Below are 20,976 nucleotides of genomic sequence, written 5' to 3' on the forward strand. Positions count from 1 at the left end.
TCTATGTAACTGTGGATACCTTCTGGAAAGTTCTCCCTGACCCTCTGTGGTGCCTGCTGAGCTCTCCCTCCTCCTATCCTCCCCAAACTCACCCTGTGTGTTTTTCCTCAAGCGGAAAGGCATTCTGGCTCTGTTTGGATGTGTTGTTTCATTGACGAGCAGCACAGGGGACAGCCGTGGGCCTTTATTCTGCCACAGCTGCTAATTTTAGACTGGGCCTTTTTTTTTTTCCTGTGCTGGAGTCTGTTTTAAAACACAGTCAGAGAGAGACTGAAGGGCGCCAGGATATCCCGACACAGGAGAAGGAAATGCCTGCTATTACCTGTTATGCAAGCTGAACCTTGAAATCCCCAGTGCTAGGAGGGGAGAGGAGAGGAAAGCTGGAGTCCGAATGATTAACAAAATACAAATGAGAATGGCTGAAGAAGCTGTTGGATCAAGGAGTTCATCTGCCTGCTTGTGTTCAAAGGTGTAAAGGCAGCCTGTGACAGCTACAAAGACAGACATTGTGGGTCTGAATTTGCAGAAATAACACAGTGACTGTCACTGCCCCACCCCTTTGCAGTTACGCCACACTCTCCTTTACCCTCATCAGATGGTTTTCTGCCCATGATATTCATTTTACATCTCATTATCTTGATGTAAGTTTTCTGTTTAAACGAATTCCTTCCTGATATCCAGAACAACCAGCTGAAGTCTTCTGGAATGCATACTTTTGCAAAAAGTGGGAAGAAGTTGTCATATCTGCCATTATCACAATATAATGGGATGACTTCCTGGAAACCTCCCTAGTTTTTTCAGGACAGCGGTGTATCAACTGCTGACTCCCTAGGATATCAGGGGTCTGCACTCACCAAATTCCCCGGATTGGGCCCAGGTGACAGCAGTTTAGACATTATGGATGAAGTGCCTTTGATATCAGACAAAATCCACGTGCAAAGGGTGAGCAAGCCCAGCATTTCTACTGCTCCGATGAAGGACTGATGCTGCACTGGGAGACAGAGTGTTCTACATTGAAAGGGAAGACAGTGGCCACCCCATATCCCATGAGCCACAGACGACACTCAGTCTCTGAGCCTCCACTGAGACAGTGACCTCTCAGCCTTTCTCAAAGAAAAGTAGCAATATTGGGCAAAAACATCAGAATAGTGAATACGATGCTTGCACTTAAAAGCATTTGGTCCATGCAAACAGTCCAAGAGAAACCCCTGCAAGGCTCTCCCCTGCTTCCTTTGAAGGGTTAAAGTCAAGGTACTTCAGGTCAGACAGATTATTTATGTGAGAAGAGTAGGTAATATTTAAGAATGAACATTCAATCTTATTAAATATTTCTGGCTGGGTAATTTCTGTTCATTACACTTTCAAGTGAAAGAACACTAGCACCAACCCCCTATTTTTTCCTTTTCAAAATCCAAATGATCTGAGGAATTGTTCTGCAGTTCCTCATCCTGCCAGTACTTTCAGAAATTACCTTGAATCATGTTCCCTCTAATTCCAACTTCTGTTTGATCTCTACCTTTCATCCTGGAATATGCCAACAAGTGCTGAAGAGAACCGCAATGGTCAGTGGTAGAATGAGATCTCATATTATGGGGGAAGGCTCAACCTACAATTTTCTTATTTTTAGTCAACTGAAACTCTGTGCGGGTTTCATTAGAGTTTCCCATGGTCTGAACAGAAGTCCTTGTTTGCTTAGAAAACTAAGTGTGCTAAGTATTATCTCCAAAGTCTATCACAAGCTCAAATCAACCATCTCTAGTCCACTGGAGCTTACAGTGGCTCCAGGCTCCACCACTTCCTCGGTCCTGCCACCTGCACATGCATTTGACAGCCATTCAAAAAGGATGGACCTCTGACAGAAAATAAAGCCCCAGGAAGCAAAGAGGAAGGAAAAAAGAGAGGAAACAGCACTGCTCCTGGGACAGCAACGGGATTCACACAGCTCCAAAGCTCCGCAGCCTCACACCTCCCTGTTAACAGGAAAGTGAGTTGTTTGCTTTGGAAAAGCCTCCTGGTGAAAATGGAACCAGCGTCGTATGTGGAATTTTGTGTCAAAGCTCAGAAGTTCCCCTTTAGAGGATTTTGCGGTTTTTGGTTTTTATCAAGGAACTGTTAAAAACTCCATGTGCTGAATATAGGATGAATAACAGCTGACAGAAGAGCTGTTGGAAAGCGAAATCCATACTAACAGCACAGGGAAGAAAGAGCACTTCAGAAGATATTGAACTACTACAAGCACTAACTTGCCAGATGTGATCAGGCCTTGAGGGGCTCCAGCCAAGTCTTGATCTTGTATAATGATGATTATCACAGATTTAAGAGTGAAATGTTAAAAACATAATAGGGAAAATCTGGGATAGAATACCCCTTACATTAGATCTCATCCTGGTTTCTGAACGTCCAAGACTGCAAACCTGAATCATAATGATTAATATTCTTGCCAGTCTGCTTTCAGCATTAAATTACTTTAATACGTAATATCCTGAAGATTAAAAAGTTTTGTGTTCCTACTGAGCTTGTCATTTACAGCCAAATACATTACAGTCTTACTTCTCTTGAATTTCAAGCACTGCATTCCAGCTTTGCCCACTATGTTTTTCTGCCGATGCTGTGTTTCACTCCAGACCCCTAATCCATCACAGGAAAGTTGAGCTCAAGCATACTCTAATTCCCGTGCTGTTAAAACTAAATCAAATAGTTGTTGGACCATTTACCTTCCCTCTTCTTTCTGGGTCCAACCACTTTAGATTGACTGATATCCAGAAAAGCTCAATGCAGATCAGAACAGCACAGCAGCAGCAGAGAACAAGGCCGAAGATATTCCTGACAGAATGTGATCCTGGCTTCTGTATTACTTCCTTCCACCTTTTTCCTTCACGACACTCTCAAGCCAGATCTGTTCTAAGATGAAATCTATGGAGCTGCAAACCTACTACTTCCTGGAAAGGAAGCAAATAAATGAGGTGCTGTAAATAACCTAAAAATCATAAAAAAAAGAGAGAACTTGACTGCTTGGCTAGTGCTTAATGTTTTCGTTCTTTCTCATTTTTATTTCACCTCAGTGCCAAATGTGCCTGCTCTTTATGTGGACTGCAAACATCACAATAAGTGATCTTGTTTTCACATACTTGCAAAATGAACTACATTTTCAAAGATCTTAAAATCTAGAAGCCTATCCCACTTATTTTGTCTGAAGTAGTTCCTGGGAGCAGCTGAACCAGTAAACTGGGAAGGGCAGTAGCTCCCAAGAAGTGTGGTGAACTCCTCATGTGGTATAGCTGCAGCAGGGAGAAGATCTGCCTGTATTCTTCATGGCTAAACACTGACAAGAGCAGCAGGCAGGTTGTTGTAGCATCTCAATGTCAAGGGCATATATTCTGATTAGAAATATGGTAACGAAATATTACCAGATCAATATCGTTTGGATATGCAAGGATAAGGAATGTTTTATGACAGCCACAGCATTAGAAATAATGCAGTAATAAGTGTGTGAAATGAAAGTTCTTCAACTCATTCACTTTATTGCTTACAAACTGTATGGCCAGTCTTCGCGAGCGAAGATTTGGGAAAGGTCATTAACCCTTCGAGCCTGCGCAGTGGGTTTTTTAGGTGAGACACAATGTGCGCTGAACTGAGCCCACCCTTTAATCCTGAGGTTCATCTGCCGGGGCCGAGCGAGCTCGGACGGCGGCAGTGAGGTCCTCAGGATGTAGGTTTGTTTAGAGTGACCTTCTCTTAGATGGATGGCCTTACAGGGCTGACGAGCTCCATCTGCCCGGGGGATTTTTACCCTAAGTGGGAATCGAACCCGGGTCACAGCGGTGAGAGTGCTGCAACCTAACCACTAGACCACACACACATCATATACGCATGGAAGTGTCTCATGGAAACAATTCAAGTCAAGTTGACTCCCTCGATCCAGTCATGCAGCTCTAACCCTCTGAGGTATCAGGAGATGAAGAGAGCACTTGAACAATGAAAGCAGAAGATGACATTGAAATGTCCAGGAGGATCATTTGTCAATGACTGCTTCTCTCTGCACAGGGTATTTTGGCTCAGGCTGACCCCACCTGCAGTACTGCAGCCAGGTCTGGGATCCTCAGCGTAAGACAGACAGGGACCTGTTGGAGTGGGACCAGAGGAGCCCACAGAGATGCTCCGAGGGCTGGAGCCCCTCTCCTCTGGAGCCAGGCTGCGACAGCTGGGGGTGTTCACCTGGAGAAGAGAAGGCTCCCGGGAGACCTGAGAGCCCCTTCCAGGGCCTAAAGGGCCTCCAAGAGAGCTGGAGAGGGACTTGGGACAAGGACCTGGAGGGACAGGACAAGGGGGAATGGCTTCCCAGTGCCAGAGGGCAGGGTTAGATGGGATTTTGGGAAGAAATTCTTCCCTGGGAGGGTGGTGAGACCCTGGCACAGGTTGCCTAGAGAAGCTGTGGCTGCCCCATCCCTGGAATTGTCCAAGGCCAGGTTGGACAGGGCTCGGAACTTGGATTGGAAGGTGTCCCTGCCCATGGCAGGGCATTGGAATGAGATGAATTTTAAGATCCCTTCTCACCCAAACTATTCCATGATTCTGATTTTCAACAGGACCTTATAGCTGTGTCTGATATGAAGTTTATTACAATTAAAGCAGAGCTTTAATTGGCTCCAGCTGCCTCTGAATCCAAGGTGCCAAGCAATGCTTATAGTCAACTTCCAGTGTGAGAGTCTGCGCATTTATCCTTATTTAAACAGCTGTCCAAGAGGAATTCTGCCTAATTCATTGGGAATGCTTTTCGACCTTCTGTTCATAGGCTGGCACAATTTCTAAGGAAACCTCCAAAGCCTCCAGAAAAGCAAGTTATTGTCAATAGACCTAGACTGGTTAAACAGTGCTCTGCACCTTCCTTTGAAGATTTCTGACATAAAGTAGGATTCACTGCCTTACACTAACTAAATCTCCCATCAGGTTTAAGACCGGGACTGACAAAGAACACAAGCCCTTGTAATTCAGAAAAGTGAAGGACAAGAGGGTCTTATTGCCCCTGAGAAGCTGTGCTACTCTCTTAAGTCTAAGAGATGTTACATGCTACCAAAATCCTTGGAAGGAAATTTTAAATTAAAAAAAAAAAAGTTGTTGTTCTTAACAATGTCCTACTGAAACCTCAAGGGTCACTTGAGTCCCTGGGGCATTAGAAACCAAAGCATCATCCAGCCTGGTGCTGCATGAAGAGCACACTACTGTTACAGAGGACCCACATTTGCCCTGCACAACTCCTTTAAGTGCCAAGCTGAAACAGGAAAAGGTGTTTATTAACTAATCATTTGCATAAGTCCTACAGGAATCACTTTGGGAATCCATCTCACACTGATAAATACAGTTGAGCTCCTACAAGCATCTCATTCAGGCGTGTGACTCCTCACAGCTAAACCATTCCCTGTGAAACTTGATGGGGTACATAGAAAAGGAGGGAAACATTTCCCTTCCCTGTTTGCAGTTCTGCTGCACAAGCGTGGGTGGTGAATTCTCAACAGTCTGGCTGCTCTATTTTCCTTCTTCTCCCTTTTCCTGGCAGTAAAAGTCATCCTATAGAACAAGCTGTAAAGAGGAGGATTATAAATCCCAATAAAGACTTTCTGGCAACCCAAAAAAACCCATAATGTGAATGTCTTCAATTGCACTATCCATGCATAATAAAAAGGAAGAATGAGAATCAAGGGGTGCCTGAAAAAGCAACAAACTAATCACAGAAGTAAAAAAGTGACTGTTAGAGTTCTTTCAAAATGCTAAAATTCCATAGTTGGCTTGCAGCCAGCTTCAGTCAAACAGGAAATCCAGCATACAGATCTGAAATGTAAGTTCAATAAGTAACATTCTCCCAGCCCACCCCCACTGCCACAGTCAATACTGTCCCAACCAAAAGTCTTCCGAGTGACTTCGTTATCTGTTTCCTTCCCGAGTGGAAAAGCCCCCCCATTCCAGCTTGTTTTGCTTCGGATGGGAAACAACCAGAGATAAACAGCAGCTCTATGGGAAAATAAAGTACTTCAAGTAATCTCATCAGGATTTTTAGTGAAGATGTGGCCTCTGTGCAGACTTGAGACAATAAAGAATAAAATGATCTGAAATTGATTGCTGTACCTAATGAAATTAATTGAGGGAAATTCAGCCACGCATCTCGAAGTCTTGTCATCTCTACAAAACAGAAAAGAAACTAAACCAGATGAAAATGTTCAATATTTTCATAAATAAATTTAAAGAAATATGTCCCTTCTGCAGCCCTCCTTAACCTGCACTGTACATTATGAGCTCAGGAAGCCTGATGGCAAAGAGAGCAATTTTCTGATTATTTTTGGTAGAGTTGCCTATGGGAAATAGTCTGGGAAGCCAACTGTCTTCCTCCAGGTATCTTACTGGAATAGTGAAACTGAATTCAGACATTGCTACAAATATCTATCTAAAAAGGGAGAAGTTACCACAGTCAGTTCTAGTCCTGGAAACTATTCCTGAACAAGGTTAATTTTTATAGGGGTACTTCTAACTATTAAACAGCACAAATAAGTGAACTACATGTGTTTGCCCAGTCATTTACATAACAGACTAAATGTTGATTAAGTTGTTACAGACAAAATCTATCCAAGCAAACTTTGGGCTTTTCACTCATCATCATCTTCACAAAAGCAGCATTCATCAAAATTTAAATCTTACCATCCTATACAAACTCAGTCATTTTGGATCATTATGATTTCTTTACCCTTTGCTCTGGAGCTCCCACATTTATAATTCCAATATCAGGCCACACTAATATAAAATAAGAATACTGGAAAATAACATTCTCAGTGACGTTTCCATTCTAGAGCTCACTGACACCTGCAGAACTCTAAAACTGACTGAACAAATTCTACAGTAACATATTTTCTCCTCTCCCACGTTTTTCTGTTCTTAAATGTCAGCTCCTGTCTAGCCTGCAGCAAAGGATTCTACACAGAGCCTCCATTTTAACTCAAGAGCTCTGGCAACTGGCTCCTGGGATCTGGCCAACTCAGGGAGCTCTCAAACCAGTTCCCCTGCCCTGCCCAGTCACTGGCACAGAACTGGGAAATCTTGCATGATTGGTTGCTCATCTGAGCAGAGTTCAGGCAAAGGGCCTGCAAAGGGAAATAGTCCTGCTAGCATAAATAGTTTTATTTTGGGACCTGTAAGGAAGCCTTAGTGCTTTTTTCCTGGTGGATAATTGCTCCATCAGATAGAACATGGAGATGTGCAGACATTTAGGACAGTAACTGGCCATAAGTGATACATAAGGAGAAAAGGAAAAGCTAAGTAATTTCATTAAAAGCTGGGTATTTGGAAAAACATTTAAATACTGAAAATAGTCTACAGTGGAAATTAAGCTGCAAGACATGACATAGCATCAGGGTTACTCTGGTGTTTCTGAACCCATGTCCCTCTGCCACGAGAGTCTCAAACAAATATTGCAAGAGAGTGTGTGTGAAGTGGACTATTGTTAATATTTATAACTGTCCCTTAGAGGTATCTGTGGGTGGGCACTGGTCCACATGACTTCTGCTCAAACTTCTTCCTGCCTAAAGTTTTATGATTTGCGTCACATCTTTTTTTAAAATTTATTTAATGCCTTATGGATTCCCTGTGAAAGTGTGTGTGAACTGGAAACAAGTTCTAAAAGGAAAATTGAAAATCAAAACTGATCATGTTTTCTCATGTGCCAGACTCCCCAGTAAGATGGGTCTCTTGATTTGTATCAATACCCTCCTTCCTGCCAATTTTGAACCTTAAGGAGATGAAAGAGGTCAACAACTCAGCTGCAGAAGGTGCAAACATCTCCCTTTCTCTCAATTTCCTACCTTCATAAGAAAATTCCTATTTATCATTCTTTGAACAGTGGACTGCAACCTCTTGCACAGCAGAGCACTATCAGTGTGTGTCATCATTATAAGACCTAAATGAAGATGTAAATTCCAAATTCTTTATAAGCACCTCACAACTAGCATCCTCTGCTCCCAGTGCTCTGAAATACAAAATAAAGACAGGGGAAGCTTCATCATCCAGGTTCCACAGGGGGCAAACTGAGCCATCTCAGAGGAAAGATTAAAAAAACTGATTTATCTCACAATATGGGATCTGATCTCCCCCTCTCTTCTCTACCATGTGCCTCAGGACAAACTGAACTCAGAGAATGACACTGGAAATGAGGGAAACCTATTGTTTCCCAGCTCTGCTAAAATCTTCTTGGGTGTTATTGCTAACAATCAATACACTAAATCAATAGATTAAACTCATACAAGACCCAGATAACACTAAACAGCAAAGTCATGGGAACTCAAAAGCAGTTCAAGGAAACCTCACAGAAAAGAAAGAGCACAGTTAACTGTGGTTTTGAGGACAAAAGTAGTGTTCTGTGAATGCTGAAAAAACATGGGCAAACTTCAGTGACAATTTGGAATGCACCAGGAGAGAACATTCCCCCTCCCACGTGGTGATGAGCTGAGCATGTGAATATATAGAAAAATTAGCTCCCTCATTTGCCTTCAAGAGTCCATCCAAGGATATAAATGACATCTGCCTGGCTTCAAAGGACCAGGATTTTACAAAGCATAAAGCATGTGATATCAGTGTGTCATCCAACAGTGATTACTGGGGGGGGGGGGGGGAAAAATCAAGACTCAAGTTTAATTTGTCAAAAGCACAACTTCACCACTTTTCTACCTCTGCTTTAACTCAGTGTTTTTGAACAGGAGTCAAGAAGCAACTTTCAAACCTGTATACTTGGAAATAACGCTGGATGACCACCTATGCGCTGGGAATCCACCTCCGACTTGCTAACATGGAAACGCTACCCTGAGCAAGTCTGAAGGCTCCGTTTGGGAGCACCAGCAAACCACAATTGTGTGGATCGGCAAGTTCTGCCACTCAGTGTGCTCCATGTGGCCACATTTTTCCCAGATGAAACTTGTTCACTTATAACTAAGCTGAACCATTAAATAACTAAGAGACTTACTGACAAAATCAAGGAGTTATTGTGTCCTTACAACTGAGTCAACAGCCTAAAATCCCTCCAGGGAACATCAAGCCTTTTTCACAGCAGAGAAGCGAAAGAGCAGGAAAGAACCTGTAAGAACCTATTTCCTCCTCACCTATCCTCAGGCAGAGATGCCTCACTCCAAAGCCTCCCTGGTCGTGCCAGCTGTGGTACAGCTCTCCTCTCAGGAGGAGAAAGTGCAGCAAGCAACTGAGTTACAAACCACCCTCTAGATAGACACGGGAGAGCCAAAGATGCCAGACATCTCCCGAAGGAATATTCCTTCAGTGTTTGTATTATGAGGAGGGGAATTCAGCCTTCACGTTATTGACTCTCAGAACAGTACAAGTGTCATGCCTTTAAGTAATGATTGATTTTTTCCTCCTATTTGTACTTAATTTCCCTCCTCTGTTTTTTTATCTGTATATAACTCGAGTCTTTTCCATCTTCACTGCATTACTAGTACTCTTTTTAGAAACTTGATACAGTGCATACTCAGGATGGGATCTTTCATGGAAAATAAAGGACCAGAGCCAGGGATCACATCATTGTCATGTATCCATGGGGACAGTGTTTGCAGGCACAAGCAGTGTGGCTAACTGAGAAGACACTATACAGCCACTGGACTTACTTGCTCTTGACTTCTCCTTGCCCATGACCTCAGGAAGATGGTGTCCAGAAATGTTCTGGCAGTTTATGGGTCTTTGTTTATTCCATCTCCCTTCATGAAGGGGTCCTTTTGGCAATGACATTCTTGTGTTATGGTGGTGGTTAAGGAAGTGTGTAGGAGAAGAAAGAGGAAACCTTTCCTTGGTTAGTGCAAATAGTTAGAGGCATACTTGCCTCTTTGTATGTTTGTTTCAATCTAATCATAAATTACTTCTTTTAAAAAAGTGAAAAATAATTGTTTGACAATAGGGACAGGAAGGAAGACTAGGCTGGAGCCCCTCTGTTCTGGAGCCAGGCTGCGACAGCTGGGGGTGTTCACCTGGAGAAGAGAAGGCTCCTGGGAGACCTGAGAGCCCCTTCCAGGGCCTAAAGGGTCTCCAAGAGAGCTGGAGAGGGACTTGGGACAAGGACCTGGAGGGACAGGACAAGGGGGAATGGCTTCCCAGTGCCAGAGGGCAGGGTTAGATGGGATTTTGGGAAGAAATTCTTCCCTGGGAGGGTGGTGAGGCCCTGGCACAGGGCTAACATTGAGCCTCTGTTTAAGGCAGTACCATCGTGCCCAAATATGAATTCAAGAACACATCCAGCACATCATAATAGGGATGGAAAGGCTTTATAGACATTGAGTCTGTAAATGTTGAGAAGCCTATGGCATCTCACCACTACAGAAATTCAAGAGAAGAATTCATTAAAAAGTAAGTCTGCCATTCTGCTTGCAGGTTTTGTTCTGGTTATTGGACTGGTGACATTCTACCGCATCGGGCCATACACCAACCTCTCCTGGTCCTGCTACCTGAACATTGGAGCCTGCCTTTTGGCCACGCTGGCAGCTGCCATCCTGATCTGGAACATCCTCCACAGGCGTGAGGACTGCATGGCCCCTCGGGTCATCGTCATCAGCCGCACCCTGAGCGCTCGCTTTCGCCGGGGCTTGGAAAACGACTACGTGGAGTCACCATGCTGAAGGAGAGCACTTGAAAGGGGAAGGATCTCCAAGGAGATCTGCATTGGAATTGTTTTTCTATAAATATATGCTATAATTTAAAACTAAGGGTTGAAAGACATCACAACGCTCACTCTTGTGGGCAAAGGCCCTCAATTATTATTTGGATGGGCTCCATCTCTCTCTCTCTATATATATGTATAAAACACATAATATTATATATATTATATTATATTGCCCTCTCCCTCTGCTGTACAGCACAGAATGTTGGATTGTCAGAATCCTGACAGAGAATCACAGCTGCATGGCAGCAGGGTCAGCTGGAGAAGACACCAAGTGTGTGCAATGAGAACACAGGAAAGAGGGAACCAAACACACGTTTTCTCTGTCTGCATCAAGTTCTCCTGCTCCTTAATAATAAAGTAAAAAGCTATAGGCTTTGGAGTTAACAGGCAATCTGAGAAAGCAGAAAACTCACTATAGAATAAGTGATGGGTTTAACAGCTGTTCAAATTTCATGACTCTCTAGTCCTTCCATCCACCTCTCTACAAGGAATGGATTCCCATTAGCTGTAACACGTGCTCCCAGCCCCAGCACAGCCCAGAGAGTAAACAGCAAAAGCAACTCCAACTATTTCAACGTAAAGAAAGGGAATGCAGAAAAATTAAGTTGCATTTTTTCAGACACTTCTTTTGTATCCTGAGACAAAGGTTTGGGTTTGTCCATGTGTAAACAGACAATAAAAATGAGAAGGGTACGCAGCTAGAACAGGCCACACATGCTGCTGAAAAAACTACTTCAGTGTTACATTGAGGGCAAATATCTTCAGGAGGTTACCTGGACTCCCTAATAATCACAGATATGATTAACTTACATTGTTGGGAACTATTATCAAAAACAGATATTTCAGCCCAAATTGGTTTCTTTTCTTCCCAGCCAGCTTTAACATTTGCTGTGACATTAGAGTGCTATGGCAGGACACCAGCTCTGCCCAGCAATGCTCAGAGGCACATAACACAGGGAACACTGGAGAACAGAGCTGCCACTCAAGCACCCAAACTGGAAAGTAAGACACATATACAAGACTTCAGCATGAGATTTAAAAACAACCTGCCTAGTAATTTAATTTGGCCATGGCTAGGCTTAGCGAACAAAGATTTAGGAAGGCTCTATCCACGTTTGTTACAAGCACGCTGGTGGCTAATGATGTGGTAACAAAGTGAAAAATGAATACCTTTGAAATGAGGCCTATTATAAGTCTCACCCTGAGAAGCACACAGGCTCACAAAAGTCCTGTGCATGTAATTTTCAGGAAGAAAAACAACACACCAAAAACTATTATGCAGGAACACTTGGGATACAGGAACCTGAAGCAATGTCAGGTGTTTAAAAGCTCTCAGGATGCTGCTCTGAGCACAGTTAGTGATAGGTTTGACAGACCATGAGCTGTGAATGTTACAAATCCCTTAGGACTGTTGCGTTGCTCCCAGCTGAGTACACTGCTTTGCTTCTCTATTTCCACACTTTGTTAAAATGTGATCATCAAGCTGGCTCTTGAGTTCTGTTCTGCACTCAGTTTGGATGTGATAAGAAACTCAACCCCAACTGCTGCTCTGCACCACGTTTCAAGTGAGCAACTCTGCAGAGACTGATGCTCTAGAACAACTGCACTGCTCTAGACTATCAGAGTAAACACCATAAAGCTGACAAAGAGTTTCTTCTAGCAGTAGGTTTGTAAAAACCAACTAAGATTAGTATTCATTTTCCTGCATTACTTTCTGGGAAAAAAATAATTCCAAAAATAATATGCTATGATTAAATGCAGGGGTTTTTAAAATAAAATATTGTGGAGTATTTAAGAGACATTATATTATTTCTCCTAATATTGCAATATCCATATTATAATAATGTACATTTAAATTTAAAAATCAGCTATGTGGTTGGTAAATCTGTAATACGCAGTATTACTGTGATTATTTTAGATGTATAAATAAAGTTGTGAATGTTCATTTTCTTCTAGTGATGACGTGAGATTTTTGCCATTCGTACATAGGATAAGGTTGCTGGTTATCAGTTACTCTTTCCTGTTTAGTAAAAAAGACTCACAGAGCTTGCAATGTCTTGTAGACAAAGAATAAGCAGAGAATGCATGAAGATGTCTTTAAAATAAATGTTTCATGTTGTTAAAATGAAAGGGAGAATGAAATCAGAGAGGGAAACGGTAAGGAGAATTTAGAAGGATCAACACTTCATACGAACTTTGAAAAAAAAATAAACCGCACCCAAAAAGAAACACATACAAATAGTTCTGATACCTTTTTATCAGCTTGATGGATTTGAAGGCCTCATCCATGTCTCCAGCGGTCAGATAGAAGCTGAAGTTCAGCATAGCATCCTGGGTGGTCTTATCACAGTCTCCCAAGCCAATAAAATCTCTCATGGGTCTCCTTGCAACCATCTGAGAGACCATAGCTGAGCCAGGTTCTGGTGCTCCCTTCTCAGAATCTCCCAGCTAAAAGCAGAAGGTTGGCATTTAGGGATCAGGCAGGTTGAAACTCAGTCCTTTGTACATGTAATTAGTTACATTACTCCCACTACAGTCCAAGTTGTTTATTTCCGCAGGACCATGATCAATAGTGACAACAGTTGAGAGGTTTAGGAACTTCCTGGAAAATGCCCCAAAATATGGAATGTCATAGAAGAGATGAGCATACTGCAGTGAACAACCACAGTATGTCAGTGATCACTGGAGACTCGTATAATACCACAGAGAGGTAACCTCCTATTATTATAGTTATTATTATTATTATTACTACTAATATAATAGCAACAATTAAGTCCGCAGACTTCTGAAGATTTCAGATAAGCATTTCTCCAAGTTTAGTCTCTTCTCAAACATTAGTCTGCTGTTCTGAAAGTTAACTATAGAGACCTAGTTCTTTTATCCTTGCCTTCGTGTGAAGCTTATGAATACTGAAGCTCAGGTTCAAACCCTTCCCTATACAACTAGCAGTTCTGGAGCTTCAGAGATACTTTCACCAGTCACTGAAAGGCTGACAAAGCTCAAAGCAATTCAATCATTATTCAGAAGAAGAATAAAGTCTCAATCCTCAATGTCAAATGATCTGTCTGGAGCGTAACAAGGAAACTTTCCCAGGCCAAGCACAGTGGAAGATCATCTGAGTCATGAAGTTGCACATACACTCTACCTCAATTGTATATTTACATAACTAAATATTAAGGTTTACAGAAGCCAAGAAAAATAGCATTATATTATTATACAGTGGAAGTCTTAGATACAGTAAAAGACAGAAATCAAAAGCACAAATACAGTTGACTAAAACTTGGGGAATTTCTGGAACTAGGACAGTAAAGATATTGTAGCGACTAAGGAGAGACCCTGGAATGAAACTTGGTCAAAACAGGCTTGTTGCATCAGCTCAATTTGCTGTATTTAAAGTAGACTCTGTCCATATACTAAATCAGGCTTCCCAAATGAATTATTGTGTAACAAGTGATTTAGTCATGAAGAGTCATGAAGAGACCTACCAAGGAAGAAAATGGAAACAGAAAAGAGAGGAGAAGAAGATGAAGGAAGAGGAGCAAAACAATGCAGATACTTACAGGTCTATAGACACATCCCCTCCGAAAACACAACTAATGGCAGCAATAATCCATACAGAGTTTAAAAAAAAAAAAAAAAAAGACATAATATCAAAGTAAAATAGCATGAGACATGTTGGAGAAAGACATGTTGGAGACATGTTAAAAGAAAGACTGGAAAATGTAGCATATCACATTTGACCTTTCAAATTAAGGGAAAAAGGAAAATAAAACAGAGTACAACTCTAAAAGCTTGATCTGCACAGGAAGGGTGACAAGAGGAAGCGCTTTGAAAGGGATGAATTGCAAAGTGCTGTTTGAATCTGAACACGTTAAGTAGAAAAACACCTCAATACATTTTCCCTGTTTAACACTGTTCTTAAACTACAGGAAATTAGGTTTGCATGATCCAACTGGCCTTAGTCAGATGACTTAGAGGATTAGAAGTCTCATTAATATTAATTCCCTGAAGATTTTACAAAACTAAATGCCTTAGTAGAACAAACACCCTGTTACACTCCCCTACAAGACAGGAACAGAGCAAATCATCATCCTGAGAGGCACCAGGAAACTCAGGTCAGCGCTTCACCAGAAACCAATCTGTAAGTAACAGGCTGCAGCTCTTCCAGTATGCATGGAATCATGCAGGGTATTTTTTACCTGAGATCCAAATAGTTTTGGATTGAAATTCAAGTTTAAGAGGTTAGAGCCTGCATTCCTGGCATTTGCAGTATTTGGTGACAGTGCAAGATAACTATTCTTAGGGATTAAGCTCCATTCTAACAAGGAAGTGGGTTGCTTCTGCCAAAGCTAGTAGGAAGTGTTCTCTCTTACAGCCTACATAAATCTGACACACACACACAACCTGTACTTTCAACAGGCACAGTGAATAGATAAAGCAGATTTTTTTTCACGTCCCTTTTTAAGTTGCATTCCCTGGTAATTTCTGTTTCTCCTACATTTGTATGTCACATTCAGTTTGCAATACCCACAAAAAGCCAACTCATTGCAAATTCCACAGTCCTGCCAAGTTCACCTGCATTAGAATTATCTTTATGTCATTTCTACATGTGATGCAGCCACTGCCATTGGAGTTCCTCTACTTACCCCAGACTCAATTTGGTTAAATTTGATCCCTATGTAGTGGAAAGTCTGAACTTCTGGGAAGGGAAGGAATTGTTAAAGATTGCCTCACCTTTTTTGCAAAGTAATAATGTGGCACCTCTATGCCCAGCAGAACTTCATAGGATGAAGGCAGTGGAAAGCTGTCCTGCAGCAAAAGGCCATGCTCTTCAGTGTTGAAGAATGATATAATCCAAACATCCATCTGGAAAAGGAAGCAAAGCATTGTTTTGGTTTTGTGCTGCAATATCCTTCTTTCTTTTTGTTTTTATTTTCCATATTCACTTGGCAGAAGCTTCTCTTGAAAATAATATGACATATACATTAACATACACAGCTGCTGGGGAGGGCAGGGCTACAGGCTTCCTCCCTGCTGTGAGCAGCCAGGGACTCCCTCTGCACAGGGACCTCCAGCTCTGCCTCCCAGCAGCCACTTTCACCCACCACAGAGAGAAAAGCCCCAGGCCACAGCTGCTCCAGCAGCCTCCTGACAGACCTGGCTCAGGGCAGAGAAACAGAATCATGGAACAGTTTGAGTTGGAAGAGACCTTAAAGCTCATCTCCTTCCACCCCCTGCCATGGGCAGGGACACCTTCCACTAGCCCAGGTTGCTCCAAGCCCTATCCAACCTGGCCTTGGACACTTCCAGGGATGGGGCAGCCACACCTGTTTTCAACTTTTTTTAAAAAAAAATCATATTATTTCAATTATAAGTTCAGCAGCTCACTGATTGCTTTAAGATCCCAGGGAACAGTTCCTGTAACAGCTGAAATATTGACCTGACTCAAGCCAAAGTAATACATTTATTTCCAACAGAAGTTAATCAGACTTCTCATTTCTTAAAGCATAAGCAGACAGTAAAAAGTTCTGTTGAATAAGGGCCAAAAAGTAAGTTACATTCCTTTTCTATCTTCTTGTTTTTCAACTTTATGTAGAAGCCAAACATTTAAAGTTTTTTACATGAGGAATATTAGGTTAAAGTGTTCTCCTCTGGCTAGAAGACCTCACCCAGGCCTTTTGAGACACCCCTATTCCACTACTCCCCATCTTCTCATGATCTTTCTAAGGTCATTTCAACCAATAAAAAGACACAAAGAGCTTTCTATTTCTAATTTTAAGAGGTTTAATTAAAATAATGCACGAATCACAAAACTTGAGATCAACATGGGCATTTCAAATCAACGGAATGTTTATGCAGGACAGGCAGTTCTGTACAAAGAGGTAAGGACCTCTACAAGCACAGTAGCAGGGGAAGAGGGGAAGAATTCTTGGTGTGATAAAAGAAATCTTTGATTAGATCACTTCTGATCAATAGAAATGAAATCTTTTTTCTAATGTAAGAGACCATAACAGATAATTTGGGAAGTCTTAAAAATGTCCAATGTCTATCCAGAAAAGCAGAAGATGGGAAGGACTGGGTGGAAAGAGCATATTTCTCTGTTCACTTAACAGTAGTATCCCTGTTATTCTACCAAATTCATTCTTGCTGCTAAAAGTAGACTCAAGATATAAAACCAGCATTTTTTTTTTTTAATTTAAAAACTTCTAGATTATCAGTCCACCCAATAATGTCACCTGAAAAGCAGTGCTCCTGATACAAGCTTACATTATGGCTATCCCCAAAATTCTAGCAGAGATAAGGAATCCCCTCTTTTTCCTCTTCACCGTGTGCAAGCTGGGGCCAAACCAGAGAGCTGCCATACAGTGCCTGAAGCACAGACACCAAACACAGGGTTTCACCACTTATTTTTGTCCCAGATAATGTGTACTACCCTCTCCCACATCCTAAAACAAATCCAAGGACTTTATTACTTGGAGGGAGAACTCCACATAAAGCAAGATAAAATAAATAAGAAAGACCGTACTGTGCCCTCGGTCTGGTTTTTCTTCTGGTCTGAAGACTGGAGTCCCATTTCAGGAATTGCTTCACATACAAAAAGCCTTGGTTCACTCTGGTCCCAGAAATGGCAAACAGGGATGTGACTGTGCAGCTCTGGATACTCCAATACAGACCTACTAAGAGATAAGAAAAAATGTAGAAAGGGAGACAAAATAATTCCAGCCCTATCAGTGCACGAGTGTAAATAAAGCATGTTATTTATTCTCTGCATTACAGCATTAACCAGATACATATTCCTGCCTCCTGACACTTTACACATGGCCATGACACTGTTAGTTTGGTCTGTGTACACTGACCATGGCTTCGGGACATATTTTTTCTACATCTCTGTGAGGAAAAAGCTGGTACTGCCACAAATATAAAGAGGCACCCAAAATCTGCCTCCCCTGAGACTCTAGGTCCTACAGAAACACTTGAACATCCTTCAAACAATCCATCTCAGTGACTGCTGCTGCTGTAGGTGCTGTAGCACAGGGGCTACCTCAGCTCGGCCTTACAATCATGGAATCATTACGGTTGGAAAAGCCCTCTAAAAACACCAAGTCCGACCATCAACCCAGCACCACCACCACTAAACCACATCCCCAAGTACCTCATCTACACATTTTTTGAACACTTCCAGGGATGTGTTCACCACCACTGCCCTGGGCAGCCTGTTCCAACGCCTGACAACTTTTTCCCTGAAGAAATTTTCCCCAATATCCAATCTAAATCTTCCCTGGCACAACTTGAGGCCTGTTTCTTGTTACCCAGGAGAAGGTACCAACCCCCACCTGGCAGCTGTGGGTGAAGAATTCCAAAGCACTGTGGAACAGCACATTAAGCACCAGGACAACCCCTGCAGCCTTGGGAAAGCCACTCTCTGGCTGTAGTTTAAATAATAACATCTTATTGCCTCCTTGGGGCATTTCAATACTACTTCAGTGCCAGCCATGCCAAGACTCCAGACAAACAGAATCAGACTATTTTAGCAATGGTTTAGTGTTCTTCTGAAGAAATACAGAATATTGAGAGGTGTCACATTTTTTAAAAGAGAAACCAAAGACATCATCAAAATATTTTCTCATTTGCTGTCACCACTGAAGGCTGAACTTTGTGGGGAGGGTTGGAATAGGGCTGGAAGGCAAATTAAAAGAGATTCAAAGAGGTACAGAAATACTCAAAGTCCTTTCTCTGCCACATAATTCAAAATAAATAACTTGCAAACTGAAAAACAGTATTTGTGTAAAAAAGCTCGGACTGTTTAGATTTTACCTCAGGAGGAGGGAAAGAGAAGCAGAAGAGGCAGAGATTATTATGACTTCCTGATGAGTTTACTCGCTCTGATTTGAAGAACCTCTAAAATGAAGTGCAGATAAATGGATTATTCACACTGATGCTCAAACAGCAGTGAACCAGTAGTACTGGCTTGGGACGGCCTCTGTTGGGCTACACAACATATTGCACTTGGAAACAATTTCCTCACTACTCATACACTACACTGTTGCATAACTGACCAAGATATAAGACCCTAAATTTGCATTGGCCTTAGTTTTTGATGAGCTGAGTTTTCAGTGCTAAGACGAGTAATTCCTTTTTTTCGCTTGTAATACCCATAGCAGAGAGTTGCTAAAAAAAGCAATCCACCTTCTCCAATGCTGGTTTTTTCTTAAGAAAAATACAGTCAGAAAAATTACTGTAAAACCAGATGGGAATTTGGAATTTGTACCCTAACATTCCACTGTCCTTCCACAAGAATTCCTAATTCATTGCATTGTGCTCCTAGGATTTCTAGTTTTGCATTTCCCACAGAACAGTTTGCATGAACACAAAGGTGTCAGTTCTAAGTAGATATTTCATGAGTTTTTACCCTTACTGCACTTTAAAAATATTTTTTTCCAACAAAGACCTTCAAAATGTCCTCTTTTCAGTTCCTATCACGTAAACTCTTCAAGGAAGAGTAGTTTTCCAAGATTTTTCTTTACTTTAAGATTTGGATCCTAATTCCAGTCATGCAATACCTTGCACATAGCCCCCCTACACTCAATCACCCTCCCCTTAGAGACCTCTTGAGCCAGACATGGATTCCACATAGCTAATAACTCTCCCTGCATTTCTCTTCTGTGAATTTCTCCAATACCTCCATGAGCCCTTCCTTCATCACCTCTAACTTCCTTTGGCAAGGAGCTCCTTAGCTTAGCTGCATGTTGGCTGAAGAATTGCCTCCTCCTTATTTTGAGTTTGCTTTCTAGTATCTTCGTCTAACACTCCCTAGCTCATGGTATTGGAACAGACAGGGATGCAGCCTGATGGACATACAATGCACTACCTTTCATTAGTTCTCTAGAAATAAAATAATTAAACTCATACAAGCTCCTACACAAGACAGAGGAATGACAGTATCAAAGTGTGCTCATCTTCACAGGGCAGATTCCCATCTTAAATCCACCATTAAAGCTTTTTGAAATAGAAGCTCCTTACTTGCCAATGCCTTGTCCAGCAGAAAGCTTCTCTCCACCATCTCCCTGTTCAGCATTGAAATCAAAGAGCGTAACTTTGTCCATTTCAACGTCATAGAAACAGATCTTGGAATCTATGTTCCCATCTGCCTACAAGAAGGGAAAACAAAAAGTTCCCGAAGCATTCAAGTCACAAAGGAAAAAAAGTTATGTTTACCTCATCTGCTTCATGCTTTCAACTTTCTTTACTGGTAATCATACAATGACATTCTCAGGAAGAAATACCAGAAAACTTCTGGCTGTTTTTCTATTCCATCAAGCCAGCCTTGGATTTCTTTGAAATGCTACAAAGCAACTTTCTTGAATAAAATACTCCTTCCTTTTCTGGGTTGTTCCCACCACAGGTACGAAGCCTTAAGAGACCTTAATTTTAGTGTTTATTTACACGCTGGGACACGACACTTCATGACACAACTCAATACACTGCAAGGACCATGTAGGTTTGTTTCTGAGAAGTGAATCTTGAGTCCTCAGTAATCATGACCTGCACCAGAGTGTGAACAGGGCAGGTCCCAGGTGGTGGGTGAAGAGCTGTGCCTCACCTTGCTGACCAGGATGCTGACTTTGCTGCCATTAGCATTGCACTTGACAGATGCGATGCCTCCACGGTCAGGGAGCAGCTGGGATAAGTCCTTGCTGTTGCAGTGCACTTTTGCCTCTCTGGGGGAGGGAACAAACTTCAATCATATGGTGGCAAGCAACTGGTAATATGCGTCAGCCAAAACATTTCGCGAATTATGGGTAAAACTTTTAAAAACAAACTATTTCCACTGTATGACACCACTGCCCCCCACTCCAGCTTCCTCTCCAGAGGACTGCTGCCACTGCCTTTCTTTCAGGAATAAGTTAATGGACATTCTTTTCTCAATGAATCAGCAAAAATAAACTCCAGTGCTTCTACAGGACTCCCAAAATAGGGCTATACAGCAAGAACACCTGATCAGAGTTCTGAATTCAGAGGCCTGCTTTTCCTACAGAAGTACTACGAATGTTGAATAGAGCCCATCACATGAAAGTTCTGTGTATGGAAAGCACATCATGGAGCAGGAGTAAAGAAACGTCATTGGGGGGGTATTTATATATTTTCTTATCTCAAAAGAATCTTAATGCTGGTATAGATGCAAACTCAGCAATCAGTCAGCAACAAAGGACAAATCTCATGAAACAAAAGAGTATGACAAAAAAGTGACAGTAATTTGAAGTGACAGCAATTTAGACCTA

At 41.9% G+C, this 20,976-nt stretch overlaps 2 protein-coding genes across 2 annotated transcripts in view; one reads left to right on the forward strand and one right to left on the reverse strand.

Annotated features, from left to right (window-relative positions):
* TMEM204 (transmembrane protein 204) overlaps positions 1-12,641 on the forward strand; it is a 28,404-nt gene extending 15,763 nt beyond the window's left edge. The window contains exon 3 of the mRNA XM_008929537.3: positions 10,408-12,641. Coding sequence (XP_008927785.1) covers positions 10,408-10,652 — 245 coding nt within the window. The 3' untranslated portion in view covers positions 10,653-12,641. The remainder of the gene's footprint in view (positions 1-10,407) is intronic.
* Positions 1-20,976, reverse strand: part of IFT140 (intraflagellar transport 140) — an 80,412-nt gene that overhangs the window by 32,488 nt on the left and 26,948 nt on the right. Inside the window, exons 14-18 of the mRNA XM_018067578.2 lie at positions 20,298-20,415; positions 19,718-19,845; positions 17,223-17,370; positions 15,431-15,562; positions 12,948-13,144 (exon numbers count right to left, since the gene is read on the reverse strand). Of these exons, the coding sequence (XP_017923067.1) occupies positions 12,948-13,144; positions 15,431-15,562; positions 17,223-17,370; positions 19,718-19,845; positions 20,298-20,415 (723 nt within the window). The remainder of the gene's footprint in view (positions 1-12,947; positions 13,145-15,430; positions 15,563-17,222; positions 17,371-19,717; positions 19,846-20,297; positions 20,416-20,976) is intronic.

This window comes from Manacus vitellinus, unplaced genomic scaffold (assembly GCF_001715985.3).
Source record: "Manacus vitellinus isolate BGI_N305 unplaced genomic scaffold, ASM171598v3 scaffold_12_pilon, whole genome shotgun sequence".
Lineage (NCBI taxonomy): Eukaryota > Metazoa > Chordata > Aves > Passeriformes > Pipridae > Manacus > Manacus vitellinus.